The 18259-nt window shown below is 48.3% G+C and overlaps 1 protein-coding gene across 4 annotated transcripts in view; it reads right to left on the bottom strand.

Moving 5' to 3' along the window:
* The window catches only part of kif21b (kinesin family member 21B), a 64175-nt gene that overhangs the window by 12030 nt on the left and 33886 nt on the right, over nucleotides 1–18259 (bottom strand). For 3 of the 4 annotated variants that reach the window (XM_030372998.1, XM_030373155.1, XM_030372937.1), the window contains 13 exons: nucleotides 17669–17872; nucleotides 17174–17275; nucleotides 16499–16664; nucleotides 16158–16218; nucleotides 15777–15825; nucleotides 15144–15418; nucleotides 14367–14435; nucleotides 13773–13883; nucleotides 11832–11870; nucleotides 6497–6633; nucleotides 1822–2002; nucleotides 1088–1252; nucleotides 60–177 (listed from right to left, as the gene is read on the bottom strand). In XM_030372998.1, coding sequence (XP_030228858.1) covers nucleotides 60–177; nucleotides 1088–1252; nucleotides 1822–2002; nucleotides 6497–6633; nucleotides 11832–11870; nucleotides 13773–13883; nucleotides 14367–14435; nucleotides 15144–15418; nucleotides 15777–15825; nucleotides 16158–16218; nucleotides 16499–16664; nucleotides 17174–17275; nucleotides 17669–17872 — 1677 coding nt within the window. The remainder of the gene's footprint in view (nucleotides 1–59; nucleotides 178–1087; nucleotides 1253–1821; nucleotides 2003–6496; nucleotides 6634–11831; nucleotides 11871–13772; nucleotides 13884–14366; nucleotides 14436–15143; nucleotides 15419–15776; nucleotides 15826–16157; nucleotides 16219–16498; nucleotides 16665–17173; nucleotides 17276–17668; nucleotides 17873–18259) is intronic. The other variant, XM_030373076.1, reaches the window with a different exon arrangement.

Raw genomic sequence — 18259 nt, forward strand, 5'->3', positions numbered from 1 at the left:
GTTTGTTTCTTTCTTCCTTTGTGTGTGTGTGTGTGTGTTTGTGTGACTGTGGGTCAGACCTTGACGTAGTGGTCCTTGGAGCCGGTGATGACCTGGTCCTTGCCCTTGAGGGGCTGCCCCACAGTGAGACACATGACAGAGCCGATGTGCCCCGTCAGCCTCCCGATGGCCTGCATCCTGGACACACACACATACAAGCCCACATGCAAAGAGTTACATACACGTTACATACACACACACACACACACACACACAAAAACAAGCACGCACAGAGACTCACAAACACACACAGAAACACGCATTACATACACACCACACACAGACACACAAAAACAAGCACGCACACAGAGACTCCCACACACACACCCACAGAGAAACACACAGACAAACACACACAAGACATTCTTGGTCATAAAAAAGGGTGAAGCACTTTAGGTCCAACTTAAACAGAGCTCAATATGTCTCATTCGATATCCTCATAGATCCGCTGCAGAAGTAAAAACCAAAGCGGTCCACATAGATCTGTCAACAGTTTGTTTTGTTTTTAAAGGTCCCATGACATGCCACCAGGTGTGTGTGTGATACGCCTTACAAGCCGGTTTGAAAATCGGGATCTTATGACATCACAAGTGGTTGTGTCCACCTAGATGTGTGCTGGATAGATCAGTCTACCAGCCTACCCAGTGGACTGTAGCAAACGTTGCCCATCTATCTGTCACACACTATTTGGACATGCCCACTTGTGATGTCATAAGAGCCAGATTTCCAAAACGGCTTGTAAGCCTAATCCCACTCACACCTGGTGGCATGTCATGGGTCCTTTAAGGTCTTCAGTTCTATAAAAAGCCCAGCGATGCATTAAAGCAACTCTGTGTTTTTACTCCAATCGATTTCCAACTTCAAAAGAAAAGCTCTTCACGCTCAGGATTTGGTGTGTTCAGACGCACAGGGATTAGGATCAAGGGGGGGGGGGGGGAACAAACACCCCCTCATCCCTGTTGTGTGAGGGACGCCTCGGTGAGAATACAGCCCGGCTGCTGTATAAAGCACACAGTGAGTTCTTCAGGGAGCGAGAGGAGGAGCGTACCTAGTGAGGTCCCAGATACGGACAGCGTTCCCCGCCGCGGCGTACAGCACTGTGCCGGAGGGGTTGAGGGCGATCTGGTTTATCTGGTACTCGCCTTGGGCAAAGGTGATGGTGCGCGTGGTGGTGCCCGCGCACGCGTCGCCCGCCACCACCTGCCCTGAGGAGCTGGAGAGGGAAGAGCCACACACACCACAGGTTGTTTATAGGGTTGAGGGAGGGGGGGGGCACAGAAATAAGAACCCGGGTTTGGTTTGGTGTTTGTCTGTCTGTCTGTCTGTCTGTCTGTCTGTCTGACTGTCTGTCTGTCTGTGTGCGTGCCTTCGGGGTCATTCTTCTCAGCAGAGAAGGATGAGAGCCAATAAACCGTATGATTAGAGCGCAGAGGGCGATTGGTCGCGTAATATGCTTTGGTTCATTCAAATTTCGTGTTTCACAGTTTTCCTTGGTATTTTCTATTCCATTCATATTTTCATCCATATTTATGTGCACGGTGAATGTGAGTTGAATCCCTTTAGTTCATTAATTGACTGCTGATTCAAACACTTTTTTTAATGAAAAATGTTAATGAAATGTTTAAACGATTAACGATTGTTGGGGGTTTCTGTTGGAAGTGGCACACAAAGCCACAGCGGGTTACCCGCTCCCGCTAACGCTTTGAAATTAAACTCAAAGTATTTTTTAGCTCTCCCATGCAGTTCCCCAAAGGGGAAGCCTTGCAGAAGTTCTCCACTTACGTGAGCGTGCGGACACATTTGGCGTTGTCCCGGATGTCCCAGACCTTGATGTAGGAGGTGGAGACGGAGAAGAGCAGGCCGGAGGAGGAGCAGTACCTGACCGACACCACGTTGTTTGGGTGTCCCTTCAGAGTGGCCAACTCCTGGCCTGTCCCAAGGTTCCACAGCTTGCACGTACGATCTGCAGGGACAGGAAGGAAAGCTTTAGAGGGGGGCTGGGGGCAGGATAGCCTAGTGGTAAAAAGAGCAAGGTAGGTATTTCTGTGACCAAACCCATATAAAATATATATATACATATACTAAAACTAAAACCGAGGCAGAGAGAGGCTACATAAAATATTGTAAGGTTTAAAGTAGTATAGCCAAGGGCTTTTTCTCAAAAGATAGGTTTTCAAGCCTTTTTTTAATAATCTGCAGTCTGTGCCCTTAAATGGTTGGTGAGACTGTTCCACAGACTGGGAACAGCTGTGCAGAAGGCGCGGTCGCCCGTGGATGGAGCTTTGTCCTCCGAGGCTGGAGGAGGTTTGCCTTTCAAGAGCGGAGATTGCGTGAGGAGGAATGGGGGGGTGATGAGTTTTGTGAGTCAGAGGGGGGCAGTGCCATGGAGGCACTGGTGGGACAGCAAGGAGACTTTGAATTCAATCCTGTACTTGACAGGAAGCCTATGAAGGGATTTGAGGACGGGTGTGATGTGGTCGTTCTTCCGCACCCTCATCAGGATCCTGGCAGCACAGTTCTGGATGTACTGCAGCCGCTGAATGTTCTTGCTGGGGATCCCGATGAGAAGTGGGTTGCAGTAGTCGAGCCTGGAGGAGACAAAGGCGTGGACAAGTTTTTCGGCATCAGGGAGAGTGATTTTGGGGCGGAGTTTTGCAATCTTCCTGAGATAGATGAAGGAGGTCTTGCAAAGATGTTTAATGTAGGCCTTAAAGGTCAGGTGAGGGTCCATTCTGACACCGAGGTTAGTGCCTGAGGATGAAAGGTGGATGTCGTGGCGGGAGACAGTGATGCTGGTGATAGTGGATGACCGGGTCTGGTGTGGGGTGCCAACAAGAATGGCCTCCGTTTTTGAGCTGTTAAGTTGCAGGAAGTTAGCCGTCATCCACACCTTTATCTCTTCCAGGCAGGTGTTGATAGGGCTGCAGAGGGAGTTGGTTTGGTTTTGATGTAGAGTTTGGGCTCATCAGCGTAGCAGTGGAAAGATATTCCATGCCGGATGATGACATGACCAAGGCGGAGGATGTACAGAGTGAAGAGGATTGGGCCAAGGACTGATCCTTGAGGGACACCACAGGTGACAGAGTGCGTGTCTGACTTGCAGCACCTCCCAGGAACACATACTCCGTACTCCTATCTGTGAGATACAATGTCAACCAGGCCAGGGTAATGTCAGAGGGTCCGATGGAGGAGTGGAGGTGGTGTAGAAGGATGCGGTGGTACACGGTGTCAAATGCTGTGGTGAGGTCGAGAAGGATGAGAAGTGATGCCAGTGATGCCAGTGAGAAAGCATCAGCAGTCATCAGCAGGTCATTGGTGACCCTGAGCAGAGCAGTTACAGTACTGTGGCCAGAGCGGAAACCGACTGGAACTCTTTGATAGGAAAGTGAGGTTGGAGATGGGGCGGTTATTGGTACTTCGAGGTCAAGGCTGGGCTTTTTGAGGAGTGACTTGATGACAACAGTTTTCAGAGATGTGGGGACATGGCCGGACCGGAGGAAGTGGTTGATGATTTTGGTCATCAGACTTATTGCAGAGGATCGACTTTTTATCAGGGCTAAGGTAAACGGGTCCAGGGCACAGGTGGAGGGCTTCATCTTCCTTGGACTGCATTTATATAGCGCTTTTTCTAACCATTGGCCACTCAAAGCGCTTTACAATATTGCCTCACATTTACCATTCACGCACACATTCACACACCGACGGCGGAGTCAACCATGCAAGGCGACAGCCAGCTCGTCGGGAGCTAACAGTCAGGGTTAGGTGCCTTGCTCAAGGACACATCGACACTCAGCTAGGAGGAGCCGGGGATCGAACCAACAACCTTCAGGTTACCAGCCAACCCGCTCTACCTCCTGAGCTACCGCAGTCCATTTCCTTAAGATGCCTTCAACCTCATGCTTTGGGATGTCTGTGGAACAGCAGAGGGGCTGAGTAGTCCCGGACTGAGCATCAGGGGATGTGACTGGAAATGCAGGGAGAGCGGGAGGGCTGGAGAGAAGGGGGGTTGGGGAGGCAGGGGGGCTGGAGAGAGGGGAGGGAGTGTGGTGTGGGGGGCTGGAGAGAAGGGAGCGGATGCCTTTCTTCAACTTTCGTTTTGAAGAAAGAGATGAAGCTGTTGCACCGATCCTGTGTGGTGTCCGAGTTTAGGGGGGGCTGAGGTTTGAGGAGCTGAATAATGGTTGAGGTACCACGGATATTGTTGTAGATGTGGGAGTAGAACCAGGACCTTGTGTCACTGAGGGACTTGCTGTAGGCCTTCTGATGTGACCGGTAGGCTCGCTTTTGAACAGTGAGTCTCGAGTCCTTGAACGCCGTTTAAGGACACGCCCCGTTCTCTTCAGTAGCCGCAGCTTACTGGTGTACCAGGGGGCTGAGCATGTGTAGGTGACAGTTCTGGTCTTGACTGGGTCATGGTGGTTCCAGGAGGGGGCTGTGTGATGAATTGTAGAGATCCAACGGATTCAGTGACTGAGTTGGCAGTGGGGAGATGGCGGAGGTCAGTAGTCAGGGTGAATGGCTTGATGTTTTTAAGGTTCCTAAAACTGATTTGTCTGTCGGGCTTATTGAGGGGAGACAGGGTGGGTAGCTCCATTGAGATGACCTTATGGTCGTACAAGCCCAGATCGTGCATCGAGAGATTGCTGATGGGGGTGGAGTTGAGGTACAACCAATCAAGAGTTGGCCTCTGGAGTGTGTTGGGACATTGACGTGTAGAGTGAGTTTGAGACCGTCAGGAAGATTCAGCTACAGAGTAGGAAGAGCGGTTGTAAACATGAATATTAAAATCACAGAGTGTGATGATATTTCCCTGGGGTTGTGCAGAGTGTGGTGAGGAGGTCATGTATCTCAGGGATGAAGGCTGGATTTGGTTTGGGGGGGCCGGTAAATCAGGAGAAATGTAATGGAAAGTGGCGGTTTGCATATGATGCAAGGCATTCAAAAAAGGGAGTGAACCGGCAGGGACAGGGGGGACAACCCAAAGTCTCCCTGGTGCACAACGGCAAGGCCACCACCGTGCAGGGTTTGCTAAGGTAGGTGTAGCCAGAGAACACGCTTCATTAAGACCATGGTAGACCTCATGAAGTGCATCTCCTCGTTGGTGATGTGGTCATGAATTAAATATGTGTTGTTATTGAGGGATTGTTCTAAAAAGAGTTACGTTTTAACGGGGTGCTGGGGTGGTCTTGCCACAGTGTCTCCGTGGGGGCCGGTGTAGGCTGTGACCCACTCCACGTTTTCTGTCCTGCTTAGAGTGAAATAGCCTGGTGGTGGTGCTCTGATGACGTGTCTGTTGTGCGACGAGCGTCCAGATGGAGGGAATGCACTGCTCAGACTGCTGGTGGTAAACAAAGTTTCTGCATGTATTCCGGTGGGCATAACAGGGGCGACGCAGAAGTCCGAGTTCATTTACGATGGGGATGTTAAGTCCAGGAGCGATTGCGGAGGGGAGTTTGCGTAGTTGTGAGCAGGAAAAACTGAACGCCATGCCAACCAAGGACGGATGCCACCTAACTGTGTGTTCACATCAAACGCGACGGGGCGTCACGACTCCATACAGGGTCAACGTACAGAAGCGAATCAGGCAACTTTCTTCTCTAGAAAAACTTTATTAAGTTTGGCGGTTGGAGCCCCGTGGCGATGGCCCCGTGGCGGTGGTGCCCCGATGGTGGTGCCTGATGGTGGTGCACCGGCGGGCTCCGGTGGGAGACAATCCTGGGCAACCCCCACTACGATTCTCGTTGTGGAAGTACCGGGAGTCCGCAAACGGCAACAATCCCTTTCTCTTCCATTTCGCGGTTCAGTCTGTACTTCAGATTGACACGGAAGTGAAAGAACAGAGACGTCGGAGGACCCGATGCAGTCGTTTGAGATTCATAGTATCATCTGGAGGCGCACACAGCTTTTGGCCATGATAATATATATTACATGATATAGATATCTATGTATAATATGATGTTATTTAGATATAGAGCTCCAGGACTCCCGCCGGAGCATCCGGACTGTCCTAAAATATTTACAGAACACGGCCAAAAGCTGGGTGCGCCTCCACATGATATCATGATTTCGATCCATTGCGATACATCCACTGTAAACAGTAGCACATGGTACCGTGGCCGCAAGCTGCTCAGGGCCACATCCCCAACCCCCTTTACCCGCCTCTCTCCTCCTCATTAGCATTTAAAGATACAGACACAGAAACGGCACGTTTGTGGAAAGCTCTTTTTGGGACTGGCTCGTAGCGGCTGTAATTCTGCACCAAGGCTGAATTTCTTGAACGTCTTCAAACACTGCTTTAGGGGAACATTAACACCCATATAAAAGCAACCATAAAGTAGCATGCCATGGGACCTTTAAACATGTTGATCCCTCCTTCCACCCCACCGAGGAGTCTCATTGGCTGACCGTACTGCCATTCATGCATATTTGTTCATTTGTTTCTAAGGTGACATTTGACCTTTCGACCCGGTGAAGAGCAGCTCATCGGTGGCATCCAGGCAGAGCACGGGCTTGGAGTGACCCTCCGCCACGGACAGGCACTGCAGGGGGGCGCTGCGGCCGCCCTTCACCCCCCCGATGGGGACGATCGACCCTCTGCAGAAACACACACACACACACACACACATGAGGAGGTTACCCCACGACATGGTGCACTAGTAGGGGTGCAAGGCACAGGCCGGTCACAAACATGCACAAAAGAGACGATTTCACAAATGGTAGAAATAATTAGAAGTGAGGCTTTGTGGGGATACAATAAACCATAAGATACTTCAAAATCATTATGAAAACCAGCGTCAACACGCAGGCATCCACACACACACACACACACACGTATTTTTTTACACAATAACACAGTATATAGTAATACAGCAATATAGATGACGACTTGTGGCTTATGTTTTCATTTTGGGCTTTTTCGCCCGTCCTCTTCTCCCTCGGCCTCGTCTGGAGAGAGGAGCCATTATGTTGGGTGAGGAAGGATCAACCAAGGGAGCTGTATGTGCAAAAGCTGCCCACTTCAGCCTTTCTAACACACACACACACAGCCGAACGCCAATGCTCCCTGCTGTCCAGCTGACAGAGTCTGACAGAGGGCTGCAGGCACTTAGAGAGCAGTCAGCAGAGCGAGAGAGCGAGGCAAAGGGAGAGACAGGCAGAGCGAGAGAGTGGGGCAGAGCGAGAGTAAGAGAGAGAGGAATGTGGAGGAAAATGTATCCCTGGTGGCTTCCGTAATAACAATTAAGGGTGTGTTTGATAGGGAGTTTGAGGGTAGGCAGGGAAAAAAAATAGAACGAGAAAGAGAGACAGAGAGAATAAGAGAACAAGGGAGAGAGGGAGAGAATGAGAGAAAGTGAAAGAGAGATCAGGAAGGAAGGGAGGGCATGGTGGGAAGCTACAGGGAAGAAGAGATGGAGTGGGTATTGCTTATAGAAAAGGATATGCTTGAGTGACCAAGAGAAAAAAGAGGGGGAGCAGAGAGCAAGTGCAAGACAGTGGGAGAGAAGTAGAAGAGAGAGGAGATGAGGAGAGAGCCAGAACGAGAGAGGAGGAGCAGGACAGTTTGCTTTGCTAGAATAATGTGTTGGCATATTGTCAAAGTTGCCCGAGAGATTTCTTTCTCCTACCGGTGTCAGAACGCTGCGTGACATCTTCAACCTCAACCTCAACAAGCTTAACAGCGCATCGTTAAACCACCCTGAGACAAAGGCACATCAGGCACGTTCCCACACGTCTTACGAAGAAATTCAAATTAAAAGGGACGAGATTGGTGTTTGTGACAGCCACAGACTTTTAAAGCCCAACCATACCACAGCCATAGCTTAACAAACAAGTGATGGAACCCATCCTTGTTTCATAAAACAGCTCAGTGAAGAGCTGTAACCATGTTGTTTCATCTTTCACAGCTCAAGCCTCGAAAGAAAGGATATATTGTTCAATAGAGTGATCTGATTGGCTGTATAATGTTTGGATATTAGGGTTATCAAAGTGAGGAGGCTTCCCCTTTGATCCAGGCAAGATTGCAGCTGACAGCAGAATTATTATGGATTCAGGATCGATCAAAGGAGAAAGGATTGTCGAATGATGGGTAGAGAGGGACGGGAAAGAGAGAGAGAGACAGAATCAGAGTAAGAGGATATATAGACTAGAACTGCAAGCAGTTATGCAGGGGTCCAAGAAGTGTGCATTTCGCCGGCACAACGCGACAAGAAATGTGCATTTCGCCGGCACAACGCGAAGGAAGTATTAAAAACGCTACCGTGAACAACATGTGGATGTAAAGGTTTTGACTGTGGGAGCTTCGGTGTGGGAGTTATAGCCTAAAACGCGTTTTCAGAACATTCCATTGGCCAAATAGGAGATAGACAATGTCGTCGTTTTTTGGCGCCGCCCTGTGGCGAAATTTTCCAAAGACAATTTTCCTTTGCCAAATAACTCCCGCCCATACAAATAATTCTTGGCCATATTTTCTATATAGACTCGGGTTTGCCCCTTGATGGTTTCCCTTGAGTTTGAAGAACATTCCTTTGGCCAATTAGAAGATATACAATTTCCTCGTTTATTGCGCCCCCTAATGGCGAAATTTTCCGAAATTTTTATCGAACGTCATTAAGGTTAGCACCAACATGTGTGTAGAATTTGGACTCGATCCGATGTCTAATTTTGTATTTTTTTGGATTTTTAATTTTCCACGTCTAATTTAGCTAATAAACCAATATTCAAAACGCTACCGTTTCGTTATCGAAAGACGGATCAAAAAAGTGTTTCATGCATTCTTTGCGTGTGCGTCTGAAGATGTCGTGTGCAAAGTTTGGTGTCGATTGGTCAAGAAATGTGGGAGGACTAGGGAAAAAACAGTTTTGCGGTTTTCGCGATTTTGCGAAAAAAAAAACCAGACGCAAATGGGCGTGGCCTATGCCAAAAGATGCAGCAGACTCCAGTGAATATGTGTGTACAAGGTTTTGAATGTGGGAGGTTCGGTGTGGGAGTTATAGCCCCAAACGCGTATTCCTTGGTATAGCGCCACCTAGCGGCCGGCGTGTCTGGATTTTGTCGTCTGCCTAGAACTCAGGGACCTGGATCTAGTCATGCAATTGGCGTGTCGTCACCATTTACGGTTTGGGCTGTGGGCCCACTTCTAGGGGGGAATAATAATAATAATAAACTAGAACTGCAAGCAGTTATGCAGGGGTCCAAGAAGTGTGCATTTCGCCGGCACAACGCGACAAGAAATGTGCATTTCGCCGGCACAACGCGAAGCAAGTGTTCAAAACGCTACCGTGAACAACATGTGGATATAAAGGTTTTGACTGTGGGAGCTTCGGTGTGGGAGTTACAGCCTAAAACGCGTTTTCAGAACATTCCATTGGCCAAATAGGAGATAGACAATGTTGTCGTTTTTTGGCGCCGCCTTGTGGCGAAATTTTCCAAAGACAATTTTCCTTTGCCAAATAACTCCCGCCAACATTAATAATTCTTGGCCATATTTTCTATATAGACTCGGGTTTGCCCCTTGATGTTTTCCCTTGAGTTTGAAGAACATTCCTTTGGCCAATTAGAAGATATACAATTTCCTCGTTTATAGCGCCCCCTTAGGGCGTAATTTTCCGAATTTTTATTCGAACGTCGTTAAGGGTGGCGCTAACATGTGTGTTAAATTTGGACTCGATCCGATGTGTAATTTTTGATTTTTTTGGATTTTTGATTTTCCACGTCTAATTTAGCTCATAAACCAATATTCAAAACGCTACCGTTTCGTCGTCGAAGGTCGGATCAAAAAAGTGTTCGAGCATTCTTTGCGTGTGCGTCTGAAGATGCCGTTTGCAAAGTTTGGTGTTGATTGGTCAAGAAATGTGGGAGGAGTAGGGAAAAAACAGTTTTGCGGTTTTCGCGATTTTGCGAAAAAAAATTCTAGACGCAAATGGGCGTGGCCTATGCCAAAAGATGCAGCAGACTCCAGTGAATATGTGCGTACAAGTTTTTGACTGTGGGAGGTTCGGTGTGGGAGTTATAGCCCCAAACGCGTATTCCTTGGTATAGCGCCACCTAGTGGCCGGCATGTCTGGATTTTGTCGTCTGCGTAGTCCCCACGGATCTGGATCTAGTCATGCAATTGGCGTGTCGGCACCATTTACGGTTTGGGCTGTGGGCACACTTTTAGGGAGGTAAGTATAATAATAATAATAAACACTACAAAAACAATAGGGATCCAACCTGTTGGCTTGGACCCCTAAAAAAATCCTTACAAAAACAATAGGGATCCAACCTGTTGGCTTGGACCCCTAATAAAGAGGAGACATGGGAGGGAGAAAGGTAGAGGAATAGAGGAGAGAAAGAGACAGAAGGGAGAGATAGCTAGAGAGAGGGATAGAGTAGAGAGAGAGGTACGAGTAGATGGGATGTGAGTGTAGCCTGGTGTTAATGATATGGTGGAAAGGAGGATGGGCAGCGTTTGAGCGCGAGACACACACAACCCTCTCTCAACCTAGGGGTCAATCATCTTAACCCCGGGCTGCCATGAACTGGTCTCTGGAGGCGGCATGGTTAAAGCATCTGACCAGCATTGTGGATAATGTTGGCTTGTAAAGCAACCCTTTTGTGTTCACTTCAACTCAATCGTTACATTATCTTTGGTCATTCTTTTCAGCTGTGTCTGTGTAGCATCGTGTTGCTCAACTTCTAATATGAGAGCGACCTGAATGCATTATAGATAATGATAGACTGATTTTTTCATATCAATCTATCTATTTTCATGAGGCATTTTCAGTGTGTTGGGTAGAATAGATTTGATACAGATTGAGTGAGTGTGTGGTCTGCTATGCAAGGAGTTGACGTGTGTGTGTGTGTGTGTGTGTGTGTGTGTGTGTGTGTGTGTGTGTGTGTGTGTGTGTGTGTGTGTGTGTGTGTGTGTGTGTGTGTGTGTGTGTGTGTGTATGTGGTTGAATACTGTACATGTGTGAGAGGTAGAATAAAGGGACATTGTTCCTCCCAGCCCAGATGGGATTTGGCACAGTGGCTGCAGATCCTTTGTGATTCTCCTCAGCCACCCCCCCTGCTCTGCAGGGGGGGATGGAGTTCTTACCCGCCTCCCTTTTCACAAGGAGCCATAGAAATGTGTCCCCACATGGGTCGGATGTATAGTTGTAAGAGCTGAATGAAAGCATGCGATAGTTATATATTGAACACAGATTAATATTGGGAAATGACCACGTCCATTTTTTTTTTTTTTAGCAATGTCGACTTAGCCTTAGTGGAAAGGGATGAAGAATTTATTTTCTGTCCACATTTCATTTGGTTATCATCTTCTCTTGTTTGATCTGGATGGTTCTGTTCTGCTTTAATACAGAACCCCCCCTTCCGGGATTTATAAAGCCGCATCTGCTCTACTGTCTCATCAAACCGCAGTGAGGCTCATGCAGGCATATCATCATGTACAATGAGAAATGCACGTACACACACACACACACACACACACACACACACACACACACACACACACACACACACACACACACACACACACACACACACACACACACACACACACACACACACACGCCACACTGTTAAAGACAAGGGATGGAAGCAGTGAGCAGTGATGTGGTTAAAACATGCACCACACGGCATCCCCCCGCCTCATCCAATCAAACAACACAGCAGAGGTTGAACCGGCCAGGCAGGTGATGGACGGAGAGCAAGATGGACACAGGTGACCGGTGGGGAGGAGGCGGGACTACAGGGCAGGGGGAGTCAACAAGCAAGACAATAAAGTCAGAAAGACTGGGTTCCTCTACCTGAGCACCTCGGAGAGAGAGGAGTCGCTGTCGTCCGACCTGGAGGCAGAAGGAATCAGGAATGGAGGAGGAGGAGGAGGAGGAGGAGGAGGAGGAGGAGGAGGACAGGGTTAACCACACTTAGGAGGACAGAAAGGAGTTACTGTCATAATGAAGTCAACATGGAGGAAGAAAGGAAGGAAGGGCGGCAGTCGGGTTTTAATGAAGCGACACCATTTTCTCGACAAGCAGACGGGGGGAAGTTAGGGAGCTTGAGGTGGGCACTTGTCCACAAATAAAGTCTGCTCTGTGAATTCAGGAAGACGGGGATAACCCGAGGGGTGTTTTGTATCCCTACATCACATGTGCTATGCAAGGAGCAGGCTGCAATGGGGGAGAAGCGTCTACACCGCAGACCGGCTCGCCGCCGCCGGTCGTCACCGAGCTCGTCAACTTGTATTGAGAGCGAGAGAGTAGACGGTACAACGGCTTCAGGGAAAGGAAAGAGGAAGACAGAATGAACAATAACAGGGCTAGGGTGGTGGAGTGTGGGGGGGGGAGGGGTCAAGTCAGAGGTTAAAGGTTAAGGGAAGACATCAGTCATGGAAACTGGGAATGAGACGCCGGGCCACCGATACCAAGGGGGGGGTAATGAACGCACACGTCATTAGGCTATTTTAAAGCTTTTACAAAGCTAGGAGGAATAGGGTCGGCATCGACGCCGTCACAACAGTGAAGAGCAGTAGGGGGGGGTAACGTGATTGATTGGATGAAGAGGGTGTCAATCATCCTCAAATTGGAGCGTTATAATGCAGTCGATGAAGGAAATCCAAATTCACTCGGAGATATTGACATTTACTTGAATGTAAAGGGAAATGCTAGCCTGGGGACATATTATGTTGTTGCTGTTATCGTTGTCTGAACACTGATGGACAGTTTGACACACGTCTACATTTTTTCAGCTTGACTGCGTGTCTAAAACAAAACATATAAAGCATTATAAAATGTTTGGGAGCTTTCCTGAGTGATGAGTATGAGAATCAGACAGATGTTTTCAAACTGGTACAGATGGACGCTTTACTATCCCTAATGAGCTGTTTGAGCTACGAGTTATCTAAACACGTTTAAATTAGTTTATCATGGAACTGACTCCAAAGCTAATAATTAATGTGGGATAAATCCATCACGCACTCACACAAACGCAGTAACGCACACAAACTCTCATACAAACACACTCAAACATACAAATAAAAACTAAACGACCACACCGTCAAGCATAAGGTGATTCATCTGTCAGAAGAAGTTGGACCTGTTGGGGTGGAAAATATGAAAAACATGCAGAAAAACAATAACAGACAAAACAGGAAATATAAACATGGAAGGAAAGATCTCCTCGCTCTCGGTCCCTCTCCGCGGAGGCTGGGTTTTTATTGACAGGAGGAAGTGACCGAGGTGCTTTTAGAGGCGAGCTTTGAAAGCTTTGGTAGTACGACTGAGCACTGGTCCCTCTGTGAGGTGAAAGAACACCTTCTCGTAGGTCAATCTATACCCTGGGGGTGAGAGGCACCCCACGGGCCTGACCTTCAGCCCATCTTTAGCCCCCCTCCCCACCACACACACACACACACACACACACACACACACACACACACACACACACACACACACACACACACACACACACACACACACACACACACACACACACACACAGAGTCTGTTTTGATCGCAATGTAAGGACACAAAAGAGCCGTTTGGTTGGAGTGTCACCCAGTGATCTAAGTGTGTGTGTGTGTCTGTGTGCGTGTGCGTGTGTGTGTGCGTGCGTGCGTGCCTGCATGTTTGCGCACATGTGTGTGTGTGGGTGCATTTGTGTAGCTTTCTTGTTGTGTGCCTTTGAGTAAATATATAAGAGTGTCTGTGTGTGGTTGTGTGTGCGAGTGCGAGAGCGAGTGTCCTCACTTGTCCAGCGCGGTGCCCTGGGTGTGATTGCTGGTGAGCCTGGAGAAGACGTTGCGGTCGTTCCTGATCCGGAGCGGGGGGGAGGAAGGAGGGGTGGAGCCGTCGGCCGGCCTGACACACGGGGGAGAAAAAAAAGATTAAAAAAAGATGGAACACAGACTTGCAGGAATTTTGGATGCACCGGGTCAAACTCTGAACACACAAACGATTCCAAAGCAACTGAGAGACAATTGTTGGTTGTGGGTAGATTGTCAAAACACAACACGCTAGGGGTTGCCATGATCTTCCGAGGAAAACAAGCAAGCGTGTACGCAGAGTATTTTGCTTGGGCATGCAGCCAGTGTTTCCAGCACATTTCATAACGGCAAACACACTTGAGTGTGCATTTTCCTCAAGGCGTCGTGGTTAGTACGTGTATGGGATAAGTGTGGTGAACATGCTAACCACATGCACCTTCGGAAGCAACCCGGGTTCGATTGGGACGATCCAATGCACCAGGTCATTGCATGTCAACCCACCTTCCAGTCTCCCTCCACTCTCCTGGCATAAAGCCGGTCACATGTATTTATTCATATGTGACAGGGCTGTTGTTACCTGTATGCACGGTCGTAGGACTTCCTCCGCATCAAGGGGGAAGTCTCATAACCCCGGGATTGCCTAGGACTGAACGCACACACGCACACGCACACACACACACACACACACACACACACACACACACACACACACACACACAGACTAAGCAACAAGCTCTAACCTACATCGTTTTTTGATTGGCTTACAAACACCAGGTTATTAGGTCATAATTCTGTGCTTATTAGTAAAGAAATGTCATGCAGGCACCTTTTTTTCAACTAGACTACATCCTAATAGCGCGTTCAAATTCTACATGTCCTTCGACGGATGATGGAGGGCGTGTCTGACGTATGGGGGAGGAGTCTTTTAGACGCAGCCTGCAGCCAATGAAATCGTCTCCCGCTAACAAAGCCGGCTTTTTTCAGTTTCATCCTGCTTGTTATTGCAAAAGGGATACCGTAGTTGCAAGGAGAGTGTTGCTTCGCGTAGCCATCAATCTCCCCGCTGCCGGCCGGCTTTGTTACATATTCATGTGTTTCCCCGGGTTCTACCACAATGGCAATATCATCGGGCAGTCCAAGCAGCGTCGCAGTTAACAATGTATTTCGAGAGTGCCCGAATAAAAAAAAGTCAATGAGATCCGTCGACGGACGTGTAAATTGTGAACGCTGTGTAACCCCTTCACCCTAACCACTAGACTACACCCTAACCACTAGACTACACCCTAACCACTAGACTACACTCTACCCACTAAACCCTAGCCGCCGGACTGTACTGGAGGTGGAGTAGACTCACAAGGTGTGTCCCCTGACCGGCAGGCTGACGGTCCGGGAGGCACGCTCCTTGTGGCCGGGGTCCCTGAGGGCCATGTTGAGGCCGAAGCCCCCCGAGGCCAGGCTGAGGCTCAGCCCCAGGCCCAGCCCCATCCCCAGGCAGTCCTCCTGGATGTCGGTCAGCGAGGCCAGGGACTTGGTGATGTACTGCTGCCTGCTGCTGGCCGCCGAGTCCGGTGATGGACCCAGGTACTCCGCCGACACCGCCTTCATCTGGGCCAGGAGGCGGGGCTCCGTCTGGGTGGGGGGGTGAGTAAGTGGGGGGGTGAGTGGGTGGGTGAGTGAGTGAGTGAGTGAGTGAGTGAGTGAGTGAGTGAGTGAGTGAGTGAGTGAGTGAGTGAATGCCACAGAATCATGAATAGAGAGAAGAAAAGGACAGAGGGGCGTAATTGGAGTGAAAGTAGAGGGTAGTAAAGAGGTTACAATTGATGAATAAAAGATTAATGTATAAAATGAAGAGTAAAGTCAGCCTGCTATCACAGCGTTTCAAAATAAGTGTACACTGCCACCTTCTGGTCAGAAGAAGGAATGACAGGGGTAAGACGATGCGTGATCCTTTGTATTACATGTACTACGTGTAACAAATAAATGTTACCTTAGTTTTAAAATCATCCTGGCTGTTGGACTCTTTCAAGTGGGCCAAACTGGAAAAGCAGAGAAATAAAAGAGTAAGATCCGTTAAAGGTACAGTAAGAATATGAGATTTCTCATTATTGCCACAGGTTATTTTTTGGGGGCAATAAATTGAGATCCCTGTAGCCTTAAAGATAGCATCGACATCAGGGGTATTTATTAGATCAAGCAGAGGGCCAGAATTATAGCATGTTTAGCATGTGTAGATCGGTCCGCAAGAAAATGAACAAATGTTCCATTGTTATTAAACACACAGTCATGTCTGGTATGAAAAGCAGACAGCCATCAAACTTTAGACATGAATCTCAAGTCTGTTTGTCTGACAACTTTAATCACTTCTCACCTGTTGTCAGAAAGCTGGCTGAACTCGGACGGTTCCTCATCTGTGCTGGCAGAGCCGTTCTCTGGAGGAACACAGGACAGAGACGGAGTCAACCGCGTGGATCTTAAAAACAAATACCGTACTCAAAGAAAAACATGAATGGGGCATGTCAAGACCAATAAAGAGAGAGGAGAAAAAGAGGATAAATTAAGAATAAAGAGGAGAGACAGAGATGGGACAGATTCTATAAATATAAAGAGAGAGAGAGAGAGAGAGAGAGAGAGAGAGAGAGAGAGAGAGAGAGAGAGAGAGCGAGAGAGAGAGAGAGAGAGGGAGAGAATTTAAAAACACATGATTCTCACCATGCTGAACATTGTAGATGAGAGCCTGAAGTTCAGGATTGTACTCTGCCTTGAGCTTTAGAGCATCCAGAATCATGTGGTTGTGGGACGAGCCAATCATATCGGTCTGTCTGAGCTGGCCCTCCAGCAGTCTGATCTGAGCCTCCTTCTGGGCCACCTGTAAACCCTGCACGCAAAAACACTTACTAAATAGTGGATTAACAACCTAGCAATGATTGTTGCCAAACGTATAACTGTATCATAAATGGCAGAAATGTATCGGTGCTGTGTTTAATATGAAGACCAGAATTCACTAGTGATGACTAACGCCAACTCTCATGCATTAGTTGAATGTCTGAAAACCATCACCTTCCTATAGATAGTGGGGTTCTTGGGGTTCACATGCTACACTGTTTCTCCTTGTCTTATCGTTTATTTCTATACTTTCATCATTCGAAAATGCCACCACTAGGTGGCATCCTTGGTTTACTTTAACTGCAAACAATTTCGCTTTTGTCCTCATCCACCAAAGAACACGGTCCAAGAAATCAACATATCATCGCCTGCTTGACAATAACATTTGATATTACTGTGTTCAGATCACGGAGACACACTCACAACCTCCTATTTGACTCATGACGATCCACTGATGCCTCCTGATAACACGGTCTATGGGCGTGCCCTGCGGCCCCCTACCTTGTCGATGGAGGCCTTGAGGAAGTGGTCCAGGAGGTGTCTGGCCTCCGACAGGGAGCAGGAGCTGATGACCACCGAGGTGTCCACGGAGTCCAGCTCATCCTGACGGCAGGAGGACGTGGGGATGTCAGCGTCTACTTTCCCTTCTGTCTTGACTTGTATTTTTAATACCCATGTGAATAGCAAGCTTGAGTCTGTGTGTGCTTGATAGTGAGGGTACGTGTTTCTTTGCCCACGTCTATGCATTTTAAAATGTATTGTTTCCAATTGACCATGGTTATTTGTGCATGTTTATGCTTAAGTAAATCAATATATGGGCTCTTACCATCAAATAATGCGCTGAAAACCCTCCCATAGCTGTGCTGTTTAATAAGCTGTGTGTGTGTGTGCGTGTGTGTGTGTGTGTGTGTGTGTGCGTGCGTGCGTGCGTGCGTGCGTGCGTGCGTGCGTGCACATGCACGTATTTGTGCATGCGTGCGTGCCTTTGTCTCTCACCTTGGTCTCCTCTATCTGCACGATGGTGGCCTGGCAGTCGGACAGGCTGTCGTTGATGTAGTCTATGTTGGCGTTCAGGACCTCGATCTCTTCGTTCATCTCCAGGATGATCCGGTCCTCGCCCTCCGGCCCCTCCCCCTCCGCCATCAGCACCTCCCTCTTGTGGAGCTGAGCCTCCTGCTGGGCGGACAGCTCCTCACGCTTCTGACTCATACACACGCACACGCGCACACACGCACACACACACACACACACACACACACACACACACACGCACACACGCAAGCACACACACACACACACACACATGCACGTGCACACGCACACGGGCGCGAGGTCAGGCCAACAGCATCAGTGTCACTCTTTACAATACAGGCTCTATGTTTTGTTCTATATGGGATGACGAGATAAGCTAATCAGCTCGAGGCGAATGGAAAAATATGGCAACTGTTTTTGTTTCCATGTAAACAACACTGAAAGATTTGCTCGTTTTCCTTATCATGCTTGTTTCTAATAGCAAAAATTACAAAAAAATAAAACTGAATTAGAAACTCAAGGACAAAACAGCCTCACTATTTAAAAGGTCATGAC

The sequence above is a fragment of the Gadus morhua genome, chromosome 1, assembly GCF_902167405.1.
Source record: "Gadus morhua chromosome 1, gadMor3.0, whole genome shotgun sequence".
Taxonomy (NCBI): Eukaryota; Metazoa; Chordata; class Actinopteri; order Gadiformes; family Gadidae; genus Gadus; species Gadus morhua.